Source organism: Haliotis rubra, unplaced genomic scaffold, assembly GCF_003918875.1.
Source record: "Haliotis rubra isolate DU_JTF1 unplaced genomic scaffold, ASM391887v1 Scf139, whole genome shotgun sequence".
NCBI lineage: Eukaryota > Metazoa > Mollusca > Gastropoda > Lepetellida > Haliotidae > Haliotis > Haliotis rubra.
Window position 1 is genome coordinate 1,248,064 of NW_025765325.1, and position 21,281 is coordinate 1,269,344.

General features: G+C 39.8%; 1 protein-coding gene across 3 annotated transcripts; it reads right to left on the reverse strand.

The window, feature by feature from the left end:
* Positions 1-1,691: 1,691 nt before the first annotated feature.
* On the reverse strand, positions 1,692-16,865 carry LOC124268539 (monocarboxylate transporter 12-like). 3 transcript variants are annotated; one of them, XM_046703530.1, is made up of 7 exons: positions 16,743-16,865; positions 14,503-14,713; positions 12,435-12,578; positions 11,310-11,417; positions 10,644-10,958; positions 10,045-10,095; positions 1,692-2,165 (listed from the first exon to the last, which is right to left on the reverse strand). In XM_046703530.1, exons 2-7 carry the CDS (start codon positions 14,684-14,686, stop codon positions 1,984-1,986), a joined length of 984 nt encoding a protein of 327 aa, XP_046559486.1. In that variant the 5' UTR covers positions 14,687-14,713; positions 16,743-16,865; the 3' UTR covers positions 1,692-1,983. The 3 variants fall into 3 exon arrangements, with proteins under 3 accessions (XP_046559486.1, XP_046559484.1, XP_046559485.1); XM_046703528.1 differs by having other exon boundaries at positions 10,644-11,417; XM_046703529.1 differs by having other exon boundaries at positions 10,644-11,417; positions 14,503-14,716.
* Positions 16,866-21,281: the final 4,416 nt, after the last annotated feature.

Sequence of the window (21,281 nt, forward strand, 5' to 3'; positions counted from 1 at the left end):
AGTGTGTGTGTGTGTGTGTGTGTGTGTGTGTGTGTGTGTGTGTGTGTAACGTGTGTGTGTGTGTGTGTGTGTGTGTGTGTGTGTGTGACCTGTCAGTTTTACCCATAGTATGACATACTACAGTGGTTACAACATTCCCGTACATCCACTTCAACTGAATGGAGATCACCATACTAGGAACCATGGGGACAGCTCCATAAAACAGGTCTACAGAAAACAAAGTTGATTGTACGATTTTATCCACAACCGTATTCTGTGCATATCCTTGTGGATCACAATAAAATAATTATGATACCAGGTGCATGTAGAATTAAGAGCGTATCCTTTGCAAGGAAAAATGCCATCCTTCAATCCTTTGAGCAGTGAACATAATCGGATAATGACTCCAAATAACTGAGGGCAGTTGTCTATCTGCTCTGAATACAGATACCTATAATAACTGTATTCGCTGTAGCAAGTTGTTTGCAATGACACTGGTATTCATTGCGTCTTCAACTTGTTGAATATAGAATATACTGAATGTTTTATGTTACGGTTATACAATGTTCCTTCCAGTGTAAATGTTTGTACATCAAAACTCATTCACGGTTAGTCAGAAGGTGTGTGTTGTTAACAATGTCCTTCTTGACAGAAACCCAAACACAGTTCACAGATGAACATTGCTCCTGAAACAACGATAAGATCCACGTGTATCAGATGACCAAACACAGTTGCCGAGAAGAACATCCCAACGATAAGATCGCATTCACAAGAGCGTCAGTAAGGTCAGCAATGTCGGACAGTTGCCGAGAAGAACATTGTCCTGAAACAACGATAAGATCGATACAGTGGATCAGAGATGGGTTGCCAGAACATTGCTCCTGAAACAACGATTCCACGATACAGTGGATCAGAGATGACAGAAACCCAAACACAGTTGCCGAGAAGAACATTGCTCCTGAAACAACGATAAGATAAGGTAAAATATGGCTTAACCCAAACAATTCTCAAATTGACATTGCTTTATTCGACATGCATGAGGAGGAGTAAGCACACATATGTTTCAATTAAATTGCCGAAACGGTTTTATAGACAGCAAATATATTCAATACAACTATTTCCGATCAAAACCCTGGAGCCATGTAAACAATATTGTTTCGTGGTGCAGTTACCCGGACCGTCTACTCACTTCTAACTGGTTAAAGCGAAAGTTCTACAAATATGACAATGACATATATATTGAACCTATCTTGAAATATAGCTGGCATATTCAGACATCTCTGCTGAAAGACTTCTGATTTCGACTACATTATGATCGTGTGTTTATGAAATACTTTTAAATCATGATGATCCCAAGTGTTCATAAAAACACGCGCAAAGGAAAGTTGTCAAAGGCAAATTTAGTGTTCGGGGAAAACCCCCCAGAGTATTTGAATGAAAATATAACACAGAAAGTGGATGCTGAGAGACTACAAAGAAGTGGCGGCGTGATAGTCACTATGGACATCGACATGGCTATCTTCTCTTCAAAAGAAGACTGACTGACTGACTGAGTTTGGTTTTATGCCTCTTTTAGCAAGATTCCAGCAACATCACGGCGGGGGACGCCAGAAATGGGCTTCACACATTGTATCCATGTGGTGATTCGAACCCGGGTCCTCGGCGTGACGAGCCAACGCTTTAACCATTAGGCTACCCCACCGCCCCTTCAAAAGAAGAAGATCATATAGTCACCAAAGCATGGACTCAACCACGGCTACCGTCTCTCTTCAAAACGTGAATGCTCCACTTACTTAAGAGCGTTGGTGATTCAAATGGGATCGTTGGGGCCACTGGGATAAAGGAAAACCTAGTGTTTGAATGGAACAGTAACATTTACAACTCTTTATCTACTACTCATATGTTAACTCGAACACACAAAATGTTCAGCCGGTAATGCTGCCTTCCTGTATGCAAGGGTTATCTCGCAGATCCCTGTGTTAGTCACAGATGACTTCATCTTCTTCACAACACTGACTTGGAATTTCTGCCGTTTTCTTTCGTTGCACCAAAGCTTTTTTTTCCACAAGATGGTGTATTGCCCTGAGAGATAGGTGATGTCATATCCAGCCGTGTGTCCCCTGTTAATGGCCTCCTGGTCATAGTTGACAGAAATCCAAGGAGAGTGGCCGCAAAAAACATGGCGACTGAAACCAAACATATAGAGTTTTTAGACATTTTGCTTTTTAATTTCAATGTTTTTACTTTGAATAATTTGAATTGATCGTTGTATCAATGGTATCTGTTCTAAACGCCGGTGAGTGCTCGGGAAAATGGAATAATTTTCCCAGTTATATTACTTTCTGTCAGAAATCAAACGTTTGAAAGATAAAATCATTCTGTGCATTGCTACGCAGTCCATATGGAGCATGGTTGGCAACTTAACTATTACAACGAACGTTCAAATGAACCTTACACACAACGCATTGGTATCAATATTAACACTGACGTTTGATCAGGCTTCGGTATTGCACTGACCTTGATTCTGATTAAATGTGCTGCCGATCTGAAGATCTTACTCTATAAACGACTGTGGAAGTGAAAGGCCTAACCATCTCATATGTGGAAATCAAAGATGGGGGATCACTGACTTGCAGCAAAATGGGATGCCAGGTAGGGCTATTGGATCAGTGTTGAACGTTAAATCACACTGTAGTCAATCTGCTCCTTTGCGAACGCAACATAACTGGGGAGACCACTGACAAAGAAGACAGCGTGAGACGTCAGTCAGCTTCAAAGGTGTGCTGTCCTACGTGATCACTGGCATAGCCAGAACAGAGAGTACATTAGCACGTCAATGCAGTATGATTAAGGACTAGAAGGCCAATCAGGCGTCAACGCTTCACACCTCAAGACAAGTAGGACCGTTTAGTCTGGAGTCTAGTCATTGAAGCACTGGAATTTGAAATCACGGAGACCACCAGTGGTCTGAAGAGAGTTGCACCATATGGTACGATCGACAACGCAACATACAGGAAAGTGCCATGTGGAACTCTGTTATGGTATGGGGCCGTTGTTCCTCTGACTGTAAGCTTGATTTCGTTACATTTCAAGCGGCCTTAAATGGAGAACTGCCGCATGATCACCATGAATCTCTATATATTTTGATTGAAAATACTTTATAAAATGTGATATCAATTAATTCTATTACATGAAACCTTAGCATTATTTTGATTTTTAGATGTATTTGTAATTTCCTGAGTCATTTAGTAGTAAATAGGTTGACATTTTCATAGTATGTGACATGCTATCATATAGATAGAATGTTACATATCTGCTTAAATAAGTGAAAAGCAAGTGTTTGGTCTTTGTGCTTGTATGCAACATAGGGGGCCTTTTGGGGGATATTCTTTACTTGTTTTGTATATGATGTGTTCTTAAAACTATTCTCGTGATGTCATATATCAAGTATATTATTAAGTCCACATCTCTGACAAAATAGAATGTATTTTAATTATTTAAATCAGGAAACATGGTTTGTATCACCACGATATTGCCATTAAAACATCCTCCCTAAAAGGGCCCCTAATATGTTATGATGCAGTCACAGATGATAATTTCATTACAACAAACAAGAACAATGTTTCCTTATAGGGTCCTGTGGTGAACAAAATTACAAAATATCTAAATTTTGCAAGATAGTTTATAGTTAAATTTACTTAGGTGTTGTATTTGTATCCTTTAGTGATTACAGTTTATAAAATTCTTATTTTTGGTACTTATTGTGATTATTTGTTAAAGAATTTATACTATTATTTCCGTGTAAGATTTTGACTTGCAATTGATCATAATGTAGTGACTTTACTATAATTGCTTCACATTTTGTCATGAATTATGCGGTTTTGGAAAAGACATTTGCAAGGTGATTATTTTACAATAACTAATTCATTTGGGTTGATATGACAAAAAATAGATGAATTATATTTATATTTTCAGGACACCATGACAACAATACCACAGCTAAGTCATTGTCATGGAACAATAAATGAGAAGGACCTTGACTGGAGTTTGTGCATTTTATGTCAAAATGCTACCAGTGACAAAATCAAACTCCCTCTTGTATCACAACCAAGATTGGAATCTTATGACAATTTGTTGGAAATCATACATGAGCGTGCTACTTTAAGAGATGGACCGTACGTTGATATCTGCCAGAGACTTGAAGGTTGCACAAAGGAGACACTTGTATTACACAAGGCTGTTTGGCACAGAAGCTGCTATTCTAATGCAACAAATAAAGACCAAATACAACGTGCCAGGAATAGAAAGCATAAAACTCAGGATTTTTAACAAATCGTATGCAGCAAGAGGGGAAGAAAAAGAAAGGGGTTTGAACACGAAAGTGAGCTTGAGTGTTCAGCAATGCCTTTCACAAGATCATCAACATCTCCATTTGACAACAATCTTTGTTTCATCTGTCAACAGGATGATCAACAGCAGCTTTTCAAGGTCAGGACAGAAAAAGCTGTCTCAACCCTCAGAGATACAATTGAGATTTCAAGAAATCCTTTTCTGAAAACAAGATTAAACTCTACCATTTCTCCAACTGATGCACATTGATGTCCGATATCACAAGACTTGTTGGACCAACCATGTTTTCCATGTCCTACGCCAGGAAACCAGCAAGGAAAACAAGGAAAGTAAGCATCCAGTTCAAACTGCATGTATAACTGAATTGATTGATTTGCTGGACCAGCAAACAGCAAACAAGGCTTTTTTATCACCAGAGGAAATTGAGAAAACATTTATCTCTATGCTTGGAGGGGTTAAAACATTGGACAAGCATGTGCCTACCTACACAAGGCAGTGGCTGAAGGAAAAGGTCTTTTCCGAGCTGCCCAATGTGAAATCTGTCCTTCAACAAGACAGCCGGAAACCTGCTGTGCTGTATTCACCAACTGCTTGTGAGGACGAAAAGGTCCATACTGCTATTGAGAGAGACAACAGCATGGAAAATATGAAACACATATACCAATCTGCCAAGCTGGTACGCAAGAGCATTTAGGCCTTTCAGAAAGAAGATAACGGCAACGTTTCTATGCAAGTTACAAGTACTGTAGATGATGTTCCTTCTGAACTCTACTCTCTCATTCGTTGCATAATGGCTGGAACAAAACTTGACTTCAGCAGTGAAGAAAAGACTAGTACTGTTGATAGAAGTGTACTTACAATCTGCCAAAATATCATGTATGGTGTCAAATCCAGAAGACAGGTAAAATATAAACAGCAAAGAGAATCTGGAGCATTTCGATTACGTGGAAAGGAAAATGCTCAGGTGCTTGGATTAGCCCTTGCAGTTCACTACAACACAAGAAAGAAGATGATCATGGATCTCCTCAGTGCCCACAACTACTGCATTCCTTACAGGCGTGCTCTCCTTCTAGAAACTTCACTTGCCAATGCTGTAGTTAAAAATACAAGACACTTCAACGGTTTATACGTTCCACCATTTCTTCGGAAAGGTTAATTTGTCTTCTTTGCTGTTGACAACATAGACTTTGCAGAAGACACACCTGATGGAAAGGGAACGACACATGGAACTGTGACTGCTGTCTACCAGAAGGCTGATGCCTCAGGAGAACTGATATCCCAACCCCTGGCCATACAGGAAGGCCAAAATCTTAGAGTTGCTCCCTATCATACAAAGCTGATCCCCTGCAGAAAACCAGACTTGAAAACCACATCACAGTTATCAACAAATGGGAAAAAACTGGACTTCAATAGAGATGGTATTTCTAAAGGCTATTACTTGACACACTTTGCATGGAAAGTAGCATCAGTGATGTCCAGAATGAGGGAAGAGAGAGAAGCTAACACGATTCCAGGCTGGGCTGCATACAATTCTTTGCTGTCTGAATGCAAGACAATGACTCAAGTGGGTGCTTTGCCATTACTCCCTGAAGTCGCACACGAATGGTCAACACTACTGACAGTAATGATACAGGCTCAGAATCTGAAAGAACTGGCAATTGGAAAAGATCACCCAACTGTTATATCATTCGACATGGCTCTATACGAGAAAGTTGTTAAACTTTTGGATTCCCGTCCTTACTTGAAAAGACAGTTTGTGCCCAGGCTTGGTGAGTTGCATGTTGTTATGGCTGCTCTAAGAGCTCTTGGTACATCTATTGAAAATTCTGGAATTGATGATGACTGGATGGAAGCTGATGTTTTTGGTCCAACAACAACACGACAGATACTAAAATGTATCCACTACAAACGCTGCCTCCGAGCTCATCTGTACTCTTACACTGCACTGTATGAGTCAGCACTTGAGGAGTTTTTCAGGGAATAATCCTGGGCTGCAAGTGGTCTACTCCAAGGAAATTGTCAGAGCCTGTAATGTAGTTGACAAAAGTGAAAAGGCAGAATCCGTGAAGTATGCAAATTCCAAGCTGCTTAGACAAATTGCCATGGATGATCTAATGACCAAATTTCAGTCCTGGGAGCAAGAGATGTGCAAACATGCCATGTTCAAGACAATGATGAACTACTTACACCGTGTTGAAGACATTCTCTTTTTCATAGCTGCATCAAGCCATGCAGATCTTAGGTTGCATCTAGAGGCTGGTGAAGAACTAAGCAAACTCTTTTTTTGCAATGGATCGGATCAAATACAAAAGACTGTGGCCCAGATACTTAGCAGATATGTATGCACTGAGGTCAAAGGATCCATACACATGGAATGAGCTGGCTAATGGAAATATATCAGTTTCGAAGAAAGTTATCCCCTTTGTGTCCATTGGAGCTGATCATGCATGTAAACAACTGAACAGACTAATAAAGGTACACTCTGGTCTCGTTGGCATATCACGGAATGCAAATGGAAGACAGCGTTTTTTTTTCTGGCAGCACCTGAGTTGTCACGCTTAGCAAATGAGTTCAAAAGTCAGTTTGATTTTGAAGCAGCTTAAGTCAAGGAGCATCATGACCTTTCACCAGGTGTTATCCAGCGGGACCATATTGCAGTTGACAAAATCAAGAATGCTATCCTGAGTCATGGGAATCCTTTTACTGTTGAAGGGGACAAGCTGCAGAATCTGATAACATGCATATATTCAAGATCAGTATGTCTCTCAGATACTCAACATAGACGAGACCGGGCAAAAGTTGTATGAAGAATATGTGGCAGAAAGAAGCAATGGAACAGTCAGCCTTTGGGCTCCAGTGAAGAAGGAAAACAACCATCTTTACATGTCTGACAGCAAGAAACAAACAGTGAAACTTCGAGACAAGATTGTGGACCTGAAAGAAACAAAGGACTTGTATGGACGGCTGATGATTTTAGCCAGATCAAGCCGCGATATTGACCTGAAACATGCTGTAGGGAACTATGAATTGACACTGACACCAAGAGCATTCTTTTCCCCGGATGGCATGTTGTTACAATGTACAGACAAGTCAAAACTCATCAGTTGCCTTGAGGAATTGGGTAAAAGTCAGATGATCAGTGATCCAGAAATGGCCGCTCAACTTGACGAAATTGACTCTGCAGTGTATAGGATTGCTGTAGTTGATGGTATGGTTCTTCTTCAGAAAATGACAGTTACCTCCTGCAGTGGAGACAGTAAAGGATCTAAGTCATTGCTTCAATAACCGACTGATGAGCCTTACAAGAGAATTTGATGACGTCATTCTTGTGTTTGATACCTATAAACCTGATTCACTTAAATGGTCAACAAGGGAAAAAAGACGTCATGGCAAGGACCCAGTCCAGTACCAAATAACTGATGAAACAAGAATCAAGCACATCACATTGAAGCGATTCTTATCTCATGACCAAACCAAGGATGACCTTGCAGAGTACCTAGCAACAAAGACCATGGAGTACAGCAAGGATTTATCAAAGCTCTTCATCACCTCAGCATCGGGTAACACAAGAAGTAACAGCAGCATCAACTTTGAGTCAAACAACCATGAAGAGGGTGACACACTGATGATCTACCAAGCCATCTGTGCATCTCAGCAAAAGACATCTATCTGCATGGCATCAGGTGAAGTACAAATACAGCCTATATGGAAATCACTTGGGGTTGAAAACGCGAAGGCTCTGCCAGCCTTCCATGTCTTTTCTGGAGCTGATAACACAGGTAGATTTTCTCGCATTGGGACGACAACTTGGTTTAAGACGTTTCTAAGAGCCACCGGAGACACTGTTGAAGCTTTGCACCTGCTGTGTTGTAGAGAAAATCTTGATGAAGAATCTTTTGCAAGCACATGGCTGAAAGTGATAGGCTCCCTCCAACATTTGGTGCCTTGAAATGGGTATGGGCTCAAGTTCATGTTGCCAAACAAGTCTTCTTGGACCCAAGGAGATACGGGTTTCATAGGGATAAGGATGCTCAGCTTAGACCAGTCACCACAGATGTTCTGCCAGCTCCCCAGGCTATTCTCGAGATGGTTCGATGCCAGTGCAAGACAGACTGTTCAACTCAGCGGTGTACATGCAAATCAAAGGACTTACCATGTACTAAACTTTGTCAATGCAGTAATCAGTGTGAGAATGAAGAGTCTCAAGTGGAGGAAACAGTTCCTGATGATAATTTTGATGAACTGCTGTAAATATATCTTTTGATGGGTGTGAAAGACCTCTCCTTTCGGTGGCATTGTGGATATTTATTTTCATCATTAATGACAACCTTTCTATTGGAGATATGATTACATGTCTGAAATGGAAATCACGATGATATTGATGACTTGCTGGTGCTTATACTGTCTGAATATTCTGAGGATAGACATTAACCTATCAATTCTGTGACATTGTGGAAATTCATCTTCAACCTGTTCCTACGCTTACACCACTGATCAACAAGTTAGTAGTTTCATTGATTTTTAACAGCTAATGTGGTTATCATATCATTCATAATATTCTTGTTTTATACAGAGCAAAATAAGTATAACAATATACAAGTGTCTGAGAGTTCAGTGTATAGATATATATCACAAATAGCTGATATGAAATATGTAAGGTTTAAATTTTGTATATAATAACACATTTCCCCTTCATGTATACACAGTAACAGTATCTTTGATACTGGGGTGTATACAAGTAATCCTTAACAGCATAAAAGCTTCAAATATATACTGAAAATAGAACAAGAATTGTACTTAAAAGTGAAAGAAAGGGTGGCACATTATTGAATGTGGCGGCCATTTTGAAATCCAAGATGGCCACCAATGGGACGATGGGAAAAATTGGAAACATTGTATTTTACATCAAGTGTAGTGAGTGGTTTAAGAAAATGTATACTGTTGCTAATCTCCAATTTCTTTGAACGAAAATACATAATACAATGGACTAGATACCATATTCGACGGTTACATTGTGCCACGTTGATAATCATCAACTGTCTTTGTGTCTTGTGTTCACAACACTTGATCCAAACGGGCACGAGCAGTGACGTATTATCCTCGAAACAATGAGACATTGCCTTACAACAGCTACAGGATTGTTTTGGACCTAGAGTGACAGCATTGGACCCTCCACCACAGAATCTTCCTGACCTGACCCGGTCTTTGCATGAGGAATAGCAACAGATTCCCCAGTTGAGGAAAAGGTGTCTTATCTAGAGCACGAGGAGACGACTTGGTGGTCTACTAACGATATTGACAGAAGAAGGAGATAGTGTCCCTATGACATGAGTATGAAATACCTGCGTAGTTATATCCAGTTCATCAATGCGGCTACAATACCTCTCTGGTATACATTTACTCTTTACTACAACCCCTGTAGTTACTGACGAGTTAACTGTCTTTGTTCTGATAAAAGGATTTTTTAAACGAAGTAATTTTTCTTTTAATTTGTTCTTTGGAAGATTATGTTTGTTTGCTGCTTAACGGAGCATTCAGCAATATTCCATCTGTATGGTGGTCCTGGTTGTGTGGATCGTATGAGAAAAGAAAAACAGGCAAAAATGCACGACTGCTTTCATTGCGTCTTCTATTGATCTGATAATACACACATCATTTGAAAGACACTGTTTTGTTTTATAGCTTTAAGAAGTTTCAGACACTTTAGTAACATACCGGCAAAGATGAAAACGCTGTGGTAATACCCACTTGCTTGCAATAACGCTCCTGAAACAGATGAGACACGTATCAGAATATTGCCTCCTGGGATGTTAATCAAGAGAGAAACAAACTAAAGCAGTAGAACTGGAGACCAAAACCCTATCAAAATTATTAATACTCACTTTCCAATAACGTTCCTGAAACAGATGAGACTTGTCCCAGAAAATCTCCTTGTGGAGCGTTATTCTATAGGGAAACAAACTAATGAAACTGATGTAGAACCAAAACCCTATCAGAACTTTTATTCATTTAATGTCTACCCAGTTGATTATGTCGTTTTACTGACGACATGCCTCTAAACTCTGATCTTTTCTATGTTATCCTTAAATGCTTTGGACATGCAATCCCATATTTCATTTTGTTTGTGTATCAAGTTGTGACGTAAATCTTAAGAAATTTAAAAACAAGTTGGGTTTTCTTGCCCCCAAAATATCAAAGACTTGATCTGAAATTATAAGCTCTGCCGCAAAATGCGACGAGAAACATGGACAGTGTCGCTCATGTTGTAAATACTTTACAGTATCTACAACTAATTATTGCCTATGTGACTGTACCTGCAATAGGAGGTCCTATTAAATACCCAGTTCCACAGGAAAACAAACCAACACCTAATCCTGCAGCAAAGTCCCCAACGCCAAGAATCTCAAGTGTTAAAGTGGTCACAAGCACCCACGCGCCCCCAGTGTACAGTCCAAGGATTAAGCCGTACAATATTCGTAGATAGGGAGATGTCTGGAGGAACGGCAATATCAGTGTGAAACCTGCCATAATACCATGCAGCGAGGAATACACTGTGGCGCTTTCAATCCTCTCATCACTCAGCGCCAGTCCGACGAGGACACGGGAGGCAGTACTTCCTATGCCTGAAACTGATATAACAAATGCCCCTTCCTGGAATGTAGATCCCTGTTTTATGAAGAAATCCGGCAGGAAAAGATATTCCGTTGACACAGCAATTGAAAAACACAAAAGACTTAATAGAAAAAATAGAAATGATACATTGCTCAAGACGCTGTAAAGTCTACATATGTCGCCACACATTGTCCATCTAGATTGTGTCGTCACAGCTGTGTGTTGCTTTCTTCTTTCAAATTGTGTTGGTCGCATTAGCATCCCCGCAACACATACGTGAAATGTGATTCCACCAGCGATAAGAAAGGTCCCATGGAACCCGTAGGATTCCAATAGATACTGAACAAGTGGGGGGTGTATGAATATACCTAGTCCTACCCCAGAACATGATATTCCCGTAGCTAAGCCAGCTTTCTTTGGGAAGTAGTATCCAAGTATGACTGAACTGCCGGTTTGTGCCAGACCAGTGCCAAGACCTGAAGCGATAAAAGAAAATTGCGTTACTTTTCTCTCACGTTTCACGGAGCTTATCTATTGTCGATATATACAAACAATACATATAATCGAGTATTGGTGGGTTCGAAAGCTGTGTTTAAATTCACTTTAAGAACCATGTCAGTTGTATCAATGCGTGTAAACTGAACAGAGCATAAAACCCAAAGATACCTGTCGTTATCCATTTTGGGGAAACCGGAGGCCTGCAAAGCCATATCGTTCTTGAAAAACATGGCTTTCCTGACTTAAGATCTCATATCTGCACAAGACTTACTTCAACCGTGTTCCCTTTTTGCATGATCAAATGTCGATAGATAGTGATGATCCGACGAACCAGAAGGCAAACTATATATGAAGTTGAATATGTCACCTTAATCAGCCCTGACACACAGGCCCCTGTGTCTTTGCGAGGTTTAAAGATTTAAAGAAAAGATATAAAAATATGAGATGACCCCCCGACTCAAAGAGCTTCACAGAACAATACATCATGACAAGGTCGGACATTTCGGTGCACCCCACTCGGCTGCTTTGCCGATCGCTACCGTCGCATGCAATCGTTTAAAACTTAATGTAAACATAATCGTGGATTAATGGACTATCGAGCACCACTCATGACACCTACCAATTCTTTATTGTTATTTCTGCAAGTCGATAGAAACCCGATTTTGACTCTCAACTAAACGATCTTTACACAAATGGATGACGATGTATCCGCACAAAACAATATTTTTCATCTTTAATCCTCGCCAAGACACGAGGGCCTATGCTCTGACACCAGTATTTGCGAAATTAGTAAGTATGGCCTGTTGACGATGGATATCTTGAAAACGAGGAGAGTCTGTTTTATAGAACGGCTCCACAACCTATAATAAGCCATAAAATACCTTTCCTGTGAACAGTGACAATGTAGTGAAATCTATGGAAGTTGACTATGGAATGATGCAAAGCTAAGGGCAGTCTTTCCGAATCAAGCCGTAACAATTACATTGTGTATCTACCTGCTATTAAGGCGTAGGTTATGAACAGCAGCTTCATGTTAGTCACCAGAAAGCTGGTTGAGAAACCAATCATCATGAAAGCTCCTGACATCACCACACACGTTCTACAGTCGGACACATTGATGATCAAACTGGCAACTGGACCTGAAACAGAATAAGAACATTAGAACATCTGCAATATCTCAGCCTTATATCAATAATACAATCACAATGAACGTGAAAGTAGTAATAAAAAAATCAAAATTGTATATTTCAGTTTGCAAGTCAGCCTTTAATGTATTTCGAAACAGTGATTGCCTCTCAGTTTAACAACCACAAACCCCTTTCATTGCCGTTAGAACCAGGTGTGTTCTGGAATAGTAACTCAGTGTTGTGTGCATACATCCCCTCACAATGCAAGGAAATTGTTACCAAATTTTAATTTTGGTTTTGATAAAATATTTTCATTCTCGTACTTTTCTTTATGAAAACGTAAGTGGTGTTTGGTTAATGCTCATGTCTAAATTTCCTCCTATTTTAAGTAACAAAAATTGAATACTTCAGCACAGTGTCAAACGTTCTGGAAAGCTTTTTAGATCAGATAAGGGTGTAAGCGCTGGCTTTTCTGTTCTTAACAGTGTTTTTGTATTTGTACTGCCGTGAATTTTCTACTTCCACAGGTGTCAATAATTAGATTACCACTTTTAACTGTATAACCTTCTTTGTTGATCGTTGGTCTTACATTGAGTTCTTGCAGGTACAAATGTCAGGTGAACTTATTAGTTAGGTATGCGAAAGTCTACACGTAGCTTAGGCAACCCAGATACGTGACAGCTCAACAACAGCTAGGTAGTTATGAGAACTATCAATAAAAAAGGCATGTCACAATACATGCTTCCATACATAACAAGAAATTATATTTAGCTGGTCCTCCGATTCAAAAGATGTAAAATGAAACCACTTGGCGTACAATTATCATGCTGCAACTATTCAATTCCAGTTGGTCAATGAGATGCTTTAAGTCAAAATTTCCACACCTGATAGATTTCCATACGCTTCATCATTGATGTTTTAGCTGCAAGAAAACCGCGTGTTTAATGTACAAACATGCACACTTATGGTTCATGAATTGAGTTTTAAGTATCACTGTTTGTTACGTTTATGGATGTATGTATTTACAGTGTGTAATAAATTCTAGTTTTCTTTCTTCTCAACAATAACAAGAGAGAGACAGAGGAGCACTTGAATCCAAGGGCAATTTTAAACACTTCTCTTCAAACAGGCGATCATACTCTAGTTCACTGCACTTATATATACATATAATACATAGACAGTTTAAAGTAGGTTAATGTAGGTTTCTGGATATATGCTGTATACACTGGTATATATTGAGTCAAAGAAATTCCTCTACGTTCGTTTCATTCAGGTTCCCATCAATGATGGTTTCCAGTTGCTTTATGCAATGGCAACTACCAATGATACTTTACTGTAAGTTTCCATTTCTGGAAACTAACTTTGTTGGTTTCCGGCAGTTTCCAGTCGCTGAAACTAACCTTGTTGGTTTCCTGCAGTTTCCAGTCGCTGAAACTAACCCTGCTAGTTTCAGCGAAAAGGAAACAGCCGGAAACCAACAATTATAGTTTCCGTGAGCGGAAACCAACATGATTCTCACATTACCCAGTTTCAGGTAGGTTTCCGGAAAACTGGAAACCTTGTTACTTTTGCTGTGTTATTGAGCCTGTTGCAGGATGGTCAAGCACACTGGTATGTAAATTCAATATCTGTAGTGTGTGCACTAGAGTCTTCCTCTTCACTGATATAAACATTTAACTAAACAGTGCAAGTATTTCACCCCTTATACCAGTGCCATTTGCACAAATGTCTTAACATTTAAACATATAGCAATTGACTCAAACTTCAACTGATTTGAGATGTTAAACTGAGTGTTCTTTGCGTACATCCCCTCGCATTGTAAATACATTGTTACCAAATTTTTATTTCTGTTTTAGTAAAATATTTTTATTTCGTTCTTTCTGTATGAAACCGTAAGTGATGCTTGGTTAATGCTCGTGTGTAAATTTCCTCCTACCTGTTAAAGCAAACATGCAGGAAAAGAGGGCGCCCAGCCAGGCTGTCAGTGTGATGTCCTCGTTGAATTCATTCAGCAGTGCAACATAGAATACACCAACTGCGTAGTTGATGCTGGGGCCAAACAGCAACGCCGCAAATGAAGCACCAACCACGACCCATGAGTACATGTTCTGTTCTTCCATGTAATCCACGTGTAAACGTCTTGATCCCTGCTAACAGTGTGTTTGTTGTTTAGCGTAACGTTGAGCAATGTCACAGATTTAATGGCTAATGACTGTAGCTGAAGGCAACATCGACTTTACAACAGAAAACATTTTACTTGGATTTAAAGGGGAAAATAATAATTCTTTAAATGCAATATGTCTTGTTGTGAAACAGATAATATATACACAAAAAATAAAACAACAAGTTCCAAATTTCAAGCATGTAGTAAGGGAGATATCAAAATATTATGAAATTACAAAATATAATGCTTACTCTACATGCAATAACAGCGAGTTATTCACCTTCTGGTCATCCTTCCACAATCTGTTTACTGATAATATTTGGTCAGAAAACATATTCTAAGTGTATTCAATCATTATTACCATGATGACCTCTATTGGATACACAGAGATAAAGAATGCAAACATATTCAAAGATATCTATTCATTGTAGGATGGTGATTTGTGAAAGTATATTGAGTATAAAAATATGTATATTGTGAATGTATTCTACATATATTGCACTGTGGAAATAAAGATGGTAGATAAAAAAATGGTACAGATTTATGACAGCGGTCTCTTCTGTCTCTAAATTTGGGAGCGCATCTGAACGTCTTGATTACAATTATAGGTTTCTTTGTTGTTTAACGTAGCACTCAGCAATGCCACAGTGTTATGGCGACACTCCGTTCTGTTCTTCAATGTTTGAGGCCATTGTAACATCTTCATATAAGGTATATTGAGAATACTACACGTGGTCTCATTACATACGAATTATACGAAACGAGTGTCGTTCCTATGGTATCTGACCGAGCGAAAGTGAGGTCAGATATTATAGGAAGGTCACGAGTTTCGTATAATTCGTATGTAATGAGACCGAGTGTGGTATTTTATTTATTACCCACGTCTTACATGCATTGAATTGACAAAATAGCGTATTTTTGTTATGTTTTTGGTTTCAAACCGAAACCGGTTTCATAAAGAGGTTGCGGAAGAGTTTTGTACTGTAGTACAATATTTGCATGACGTCACACTGTAATGACGTCACTGCCTTGGTAACCGACGTCACGATGCATGTCAGTTGTCATCGCCTCGTACAGCCTCCTACAGTAAACTCCGTAGCACCTCGTTTCTTGGTTTCCAGTTGCTTCATTCGGCTAACATCACTGGTGGAAACATTGCGTTTATGTTTTTCGACGGATATAATGTCTCAGTTCGACTCACAAATTAACAGCAACACGGCAATGTTCGCAATGTTTACATTCCCACAATGCATGTAAGTTGTAGAATGAATGAATTCACGTGTTTGTTATGAATGAAAAAATTGTTACGTCAGAATGTGACCTAATTGAGAGGTCATCGGTTATCCAATCAAATCGTTAGAATCTCAGGTCAAGTCGTTACGACACAGGTCAACGCGATACGACACTCGTGTGACATACGAGATTAGTATGCAACTACCCATTCGTTGACCACGTGGGTAATAAAAGGTTCTTGTTGTATGGTTAGAAGCCACAGTTAGTAATGCTCAAACTTTATGAGAACAGTCTGTAAATAATCGAGGAGATTAAAATCAAGTTACTGACAACATGTGCATCGATGTTCGGTAGATCTATGCAAATATGTTACGAAGAAATGATGACATCCATCAACCAAACAGTGAGACTGACCAGTTAGTCGCCTACTTAAGACAAGGATGTGTTGCTGAAGAAATGTGTAACCTGAATCATCACTTGTTAACGTGGTTTATCATTAGCTCTATATCAAGCAATACGTTTTTGAGATAAGGACGCCATGCATTTTAGACAAATGTAAGGAGCAGCACCACATATATAAGACGTTTTTAAACTTATGAAGTTAAATGGATCCATTGACCGTAAAAAACTTGGAAAATCGGGAAAACTATGATCAGTTAAGAGGTTATATTTACCACCGAGTCCGAAAAACCCTTTAGCTATAGAATTACTAACAAAGGTTTTTCATGAAACATCAACCTTATAAGAATACGTAACCCCAAACAAGTATGTGTACTCACATCTACGACCTCCAAACACCCAACTTGACCCTGTGAGCGTGTTTCATTATGTGCGTTGCTTTTCACGAACACGAATAACAACGTCTCCCCAACTGTATGCTGATTTTGTATTCGAGCCTTACATAGTCGTGTACAATAGCAAGATTAATGTGGTTTGAACATATAATGAATATTGCATGATTCACACTTGTATGATTTCCACATTACAGGTGGCGATTGCATTAATGATAATAAAAAGAGACCAAGGTATTAACGTTTTAGCAATGGTGAGCACACGTCCCGCTTTGAAGATGAGACTGGGTTTACATTGGATTACTCAGGAACATGTAATCATGCAGTTATGATGATTATGGATCGCTTTGAACGGTGTTCTGCATTGCAGGTTAAGCATAGCGAAAAACAAAACTGAAAAGGGAAGGATAAAAAGAGGGCATGATGTCAGCTCTGTACTGAATGAACTTCGATTGCTCCCAAAGATTTATATTGTTAAGAATAACGTTTGATGTAGATGAGGAGGATATAGTAAAACTTAATTATATACAGAAAGAAATTATCATATGGTACATTAGAACTTGGACACAGGTTGGATTGAACGTTGCGGTGTGTCGTCCTGTGGGCAGATCTCTGGTCACAATCAGATGAATTTAAGCAATGCTGGGCGCGGAGAGTCCTCGGATGGGCGGCCGTGTTTGGCAGCTTTCCTCCTGAGAGTTTCTAGGACTTCAGTCCTGCCCCACAACGAAACATATATGATACATGTGGTCTCACCTTAGACAAGTGAGTTTGTTCAAAATTGCCTCTGTTCACCAGCACTAATTTGGGTACCGGGTATGATACGATGGTAGTCTGAATTTAAACCTTGAGCACCTCACAGGCGACCGGTTGTATTCTCCACAGGGAGTGTTCTGTACTCGTTGAACAGGGGTAATATGTCAGCGCTTTGAGCATGCAATGTGCATGGATAAATGCGCAATATAAATGGACTATTATTATCATACCAAAATCCTCTATTGAGAAAGTTGAAGCAGCGTTTCACTATAATATCTATTCTGAGAGATGGAATAATTGATTCATAAATTTCAGGAAAAACATTTTAAGTTTCATTCGAGTGGAAGACAAAATATGAGATGCCCGTTGACGCATGTAAACAGGTCATTCAGACCTATTGCTTGATAGTGCGAGTCCCTTGCAGTTGAAGTCACTACAGTCAAAGAGAATATGCTTGATGGTGAACACTTCATCCTTAGAGACACACCTAGGAGGTCCATCTCCAGCAGGAGGTCCAGCAGATAGCCATGAGTAAGCCTACTGTGGCCAATACGACGTCGTCGTAAATTACCTGATCATGTCTTGACTGACAACTCAAGCAGGTATACCGGATTAATAATTTCAGTTCGTGAAGGGTTTTTTGTAACTTTGATAGTGGGTTTGAAGTCACTTTACGAGATCAGCAGTGAGAAAAACGGTTTGATTTAGCTGCAGCATCGGCTTGTGTGTAACCCGCTATGCCTACGTGACCCGGTAACCATAGGAAGACGATGTCTCATTGCATTTTGAGTGAGTGAGTGAGTTAAGCAGAGCAATATCTTTGTAAAGTTCTAAAAAATGTCCAGGATGATAGGGCGACTGGAAGTGACATTTTGAAGTGCTTGAAGGCAAGACAATGAATCTGTAAAGATTATGAAGTATTTGGAATGCTGTTTAATATTATGACAGCACTCAATAATTGCCAAGCTATGTGACTACGGTCTGTAAACAATCGAGTCTGGACTAGACAATCCAATGATTGACAGCATGTGTCATACGATGACATCAACCAATCCAGCGAGCCTGGCCACACGATTCCATTAATGAAACCTTACTGCTAGTATGGGTTGCTAAAGATCTTAACGGGGAATACACCAATTACTGTCCCTTTCTCATACTAACACCCAACTCATCGCACTGCCCGTCTCTCATTCACACACAGGCTACACTCATTAGTGTCCCAAAACGTTGAAACAAAATATGAAATACATCAATGGTATAAAGTGTGTGAGTGAGTTAAAGTTTTACGCCGCTTTTAGCAATATTACAGCAATGTCGCGGCGGGGACACCACAAATGGGCTTCATACATTGGGAATTACCCACGTGGGGAATCAAACCCGAGTCGACTGCGTGACGAGCGAACGCGTTAACCACAAGGCTACCCGCCCCTATGACATACAGAGCTGATTGCAGATGGATTTTCACTCACATAACAGGCTTTACGAGGTACAGACAAGAGTGATGAAACATGACAACAGCTGTAATTCAATTAACAAATCCTATCATTTTTGCAATACCGCAATCTGCATAGCATAACTTTTTATCACATAATTATTGTAGTCAGCAGTGTGAGACGGTCTTGTGCTGCTCACTAGATGAGCATAACTGGGATACATGTACTCAGCTGTTGATAGCACTAGTGAGTGAGTCCTGGGTGTTGTGACAGCACATAGTGCCATGTACAATCAGTGGTTCGTGTAGCGGTTATACTATTTCCATCATGTAACCGGATTGCAAACGAAAAAACAAACTTTCTGAACGCTTTGCCCATATGATCATCGAGGTTATTCCAGTTTCAGAAGTTGACAAGGCAACTAAGGATGTAGTCGATGAAATTATTCTCCCGTCAACGGGCCACATAGACCTATTCAGCCCAAATGTTATTATATCAACGTGCAAGGGTTCATGGTAGGATTCGTCCTTTGGCGACAGACTTCATAATATAACATTATATACATTATTTAGGTATGACATGTTTTAGTCACGATATAGCTGAAATATTGCCGATGTGGCTCACTCGAAGTTTAACTCACTCACTCGCTCCAGTAGGATTCGAGCCTCAGACCCTAGTCAGGTTCTTTGTCCATATGGCCAAAGTGGATTTCCTGTCAGCAGGCTGACAAGGTGAGGGTGTCATGTACGGTTTTGGTCCACGCCCTGCTACTATAGGTAACCTACTTGTCCAGCGCTAAAGTGGGATTATATTCAACGAATAATTCCATAAAGCGAGTGAGTGAGTGAGTGAGTGAGTTTGATGCCCATTGAACAGTATTCCTGGTATCACGGCGGTGGCATTATACAGGAGGAGGTCCCAGAGTAATGCTGGCATGAGACTTTCATCACGTTGGTTATATCCGCTGATAAGCTTGGGGATGTAAACCATGAGCTTCGGTTCCTGGTACGAACAAGGGCGGCAACTCTGTCCAATGAGGTGCTGCGCCATTCACATCTAGATAATACCTGCTCCTCGACACCCTGAAATAGGCTGAGATTCACCGAAGACAGTTTGTTCATATGGTACTTATCTCAACTTGACATGACCATAATTTATGTCCATGTTTCAGTCGGACGTTACCCCTAAAACGGTTTAAACAAGCCTCGAATCCTGAATGGTGTTATCCAACGTTTCGACAATGAACGTAATCAAATCCAGACCGGCAACTCTACTTGTTAACAAGTACCCCGAAACGCACCTGGTAACAAAGCCTGAAAAGACCTCATTATTATGTAGACTTGGTTCTGTCTAACAATCCCTAAACCACATTATTTTCCCTCCTGCCGACCTTTTTTCTGCAAAGCCATTAATGAAGTACGTATATATTTCCTCGGGTTCTGAATCTCCCATCTCACTGAGATGGTCAGCTGGTGGGTTGGCTTTATCGTGGCCAGCAAACATCATTTGCTAACTTTCCGTTGCTGGAAAGTATACCAACGAGCATATCATAGTTCTATATCTAAAACCATTGATGTGGCCACGACAATCTGATATTGAAACAGGACTAGAGATAGCCAGCAGCCAAATTTACGCCACCAGATATATCCTTGAAATAAATGAGATCAGTCGTTAATGTTAAATAATACGTAAAAACGAAACAGATAACAAACAGTTTCCTCGTTCGCTGTTCAACGCGCCACCGTCTGTTACTTATTCAGCTTCCCTTGTGTATATTTGGTGTTAGTTCTGCTGTGTTCATAATTATCGATTGTGCTGAAGAGTAGTGATGTACGCTAGACTGACTTGGTTAGTTCCCAATACTTTATATTGCATTTTCTTCAACAGTTAAAATGTTTTCGATTTACATATGTGTTTTACATCTATATTTATGATATTCTAGTAGTTTTTACTGTTCTTTGTTGACAGAGTTGTTTAATAATTTAACTCTTATAATCTAAGTGTTATGAATGTATAAATTATTTTGGTCATTATGTGGCGGAAATATTGCCGATCTGACTTAAAATCATAACTCTCTCACTCTTGTATCCACCATTGTATATTGTGTCATTTGTACGGTACATGTAGGCGGGTGGATTAATTCTTATGTTACTAATGTATGCATATTAACATTATTTATGTTCGCAAGGGACATGCTCAACTGCCACACCTTACTCTAGAAAATATCAATTGCATCAAACACGGCGATTTTTACATGTCTGGGCTCCGGCTGTCGCCTAGTGCTTAAAGCATTCTCATGTCACGCCGAATACCCCGGTTCGATTCCCGCCCATGACTA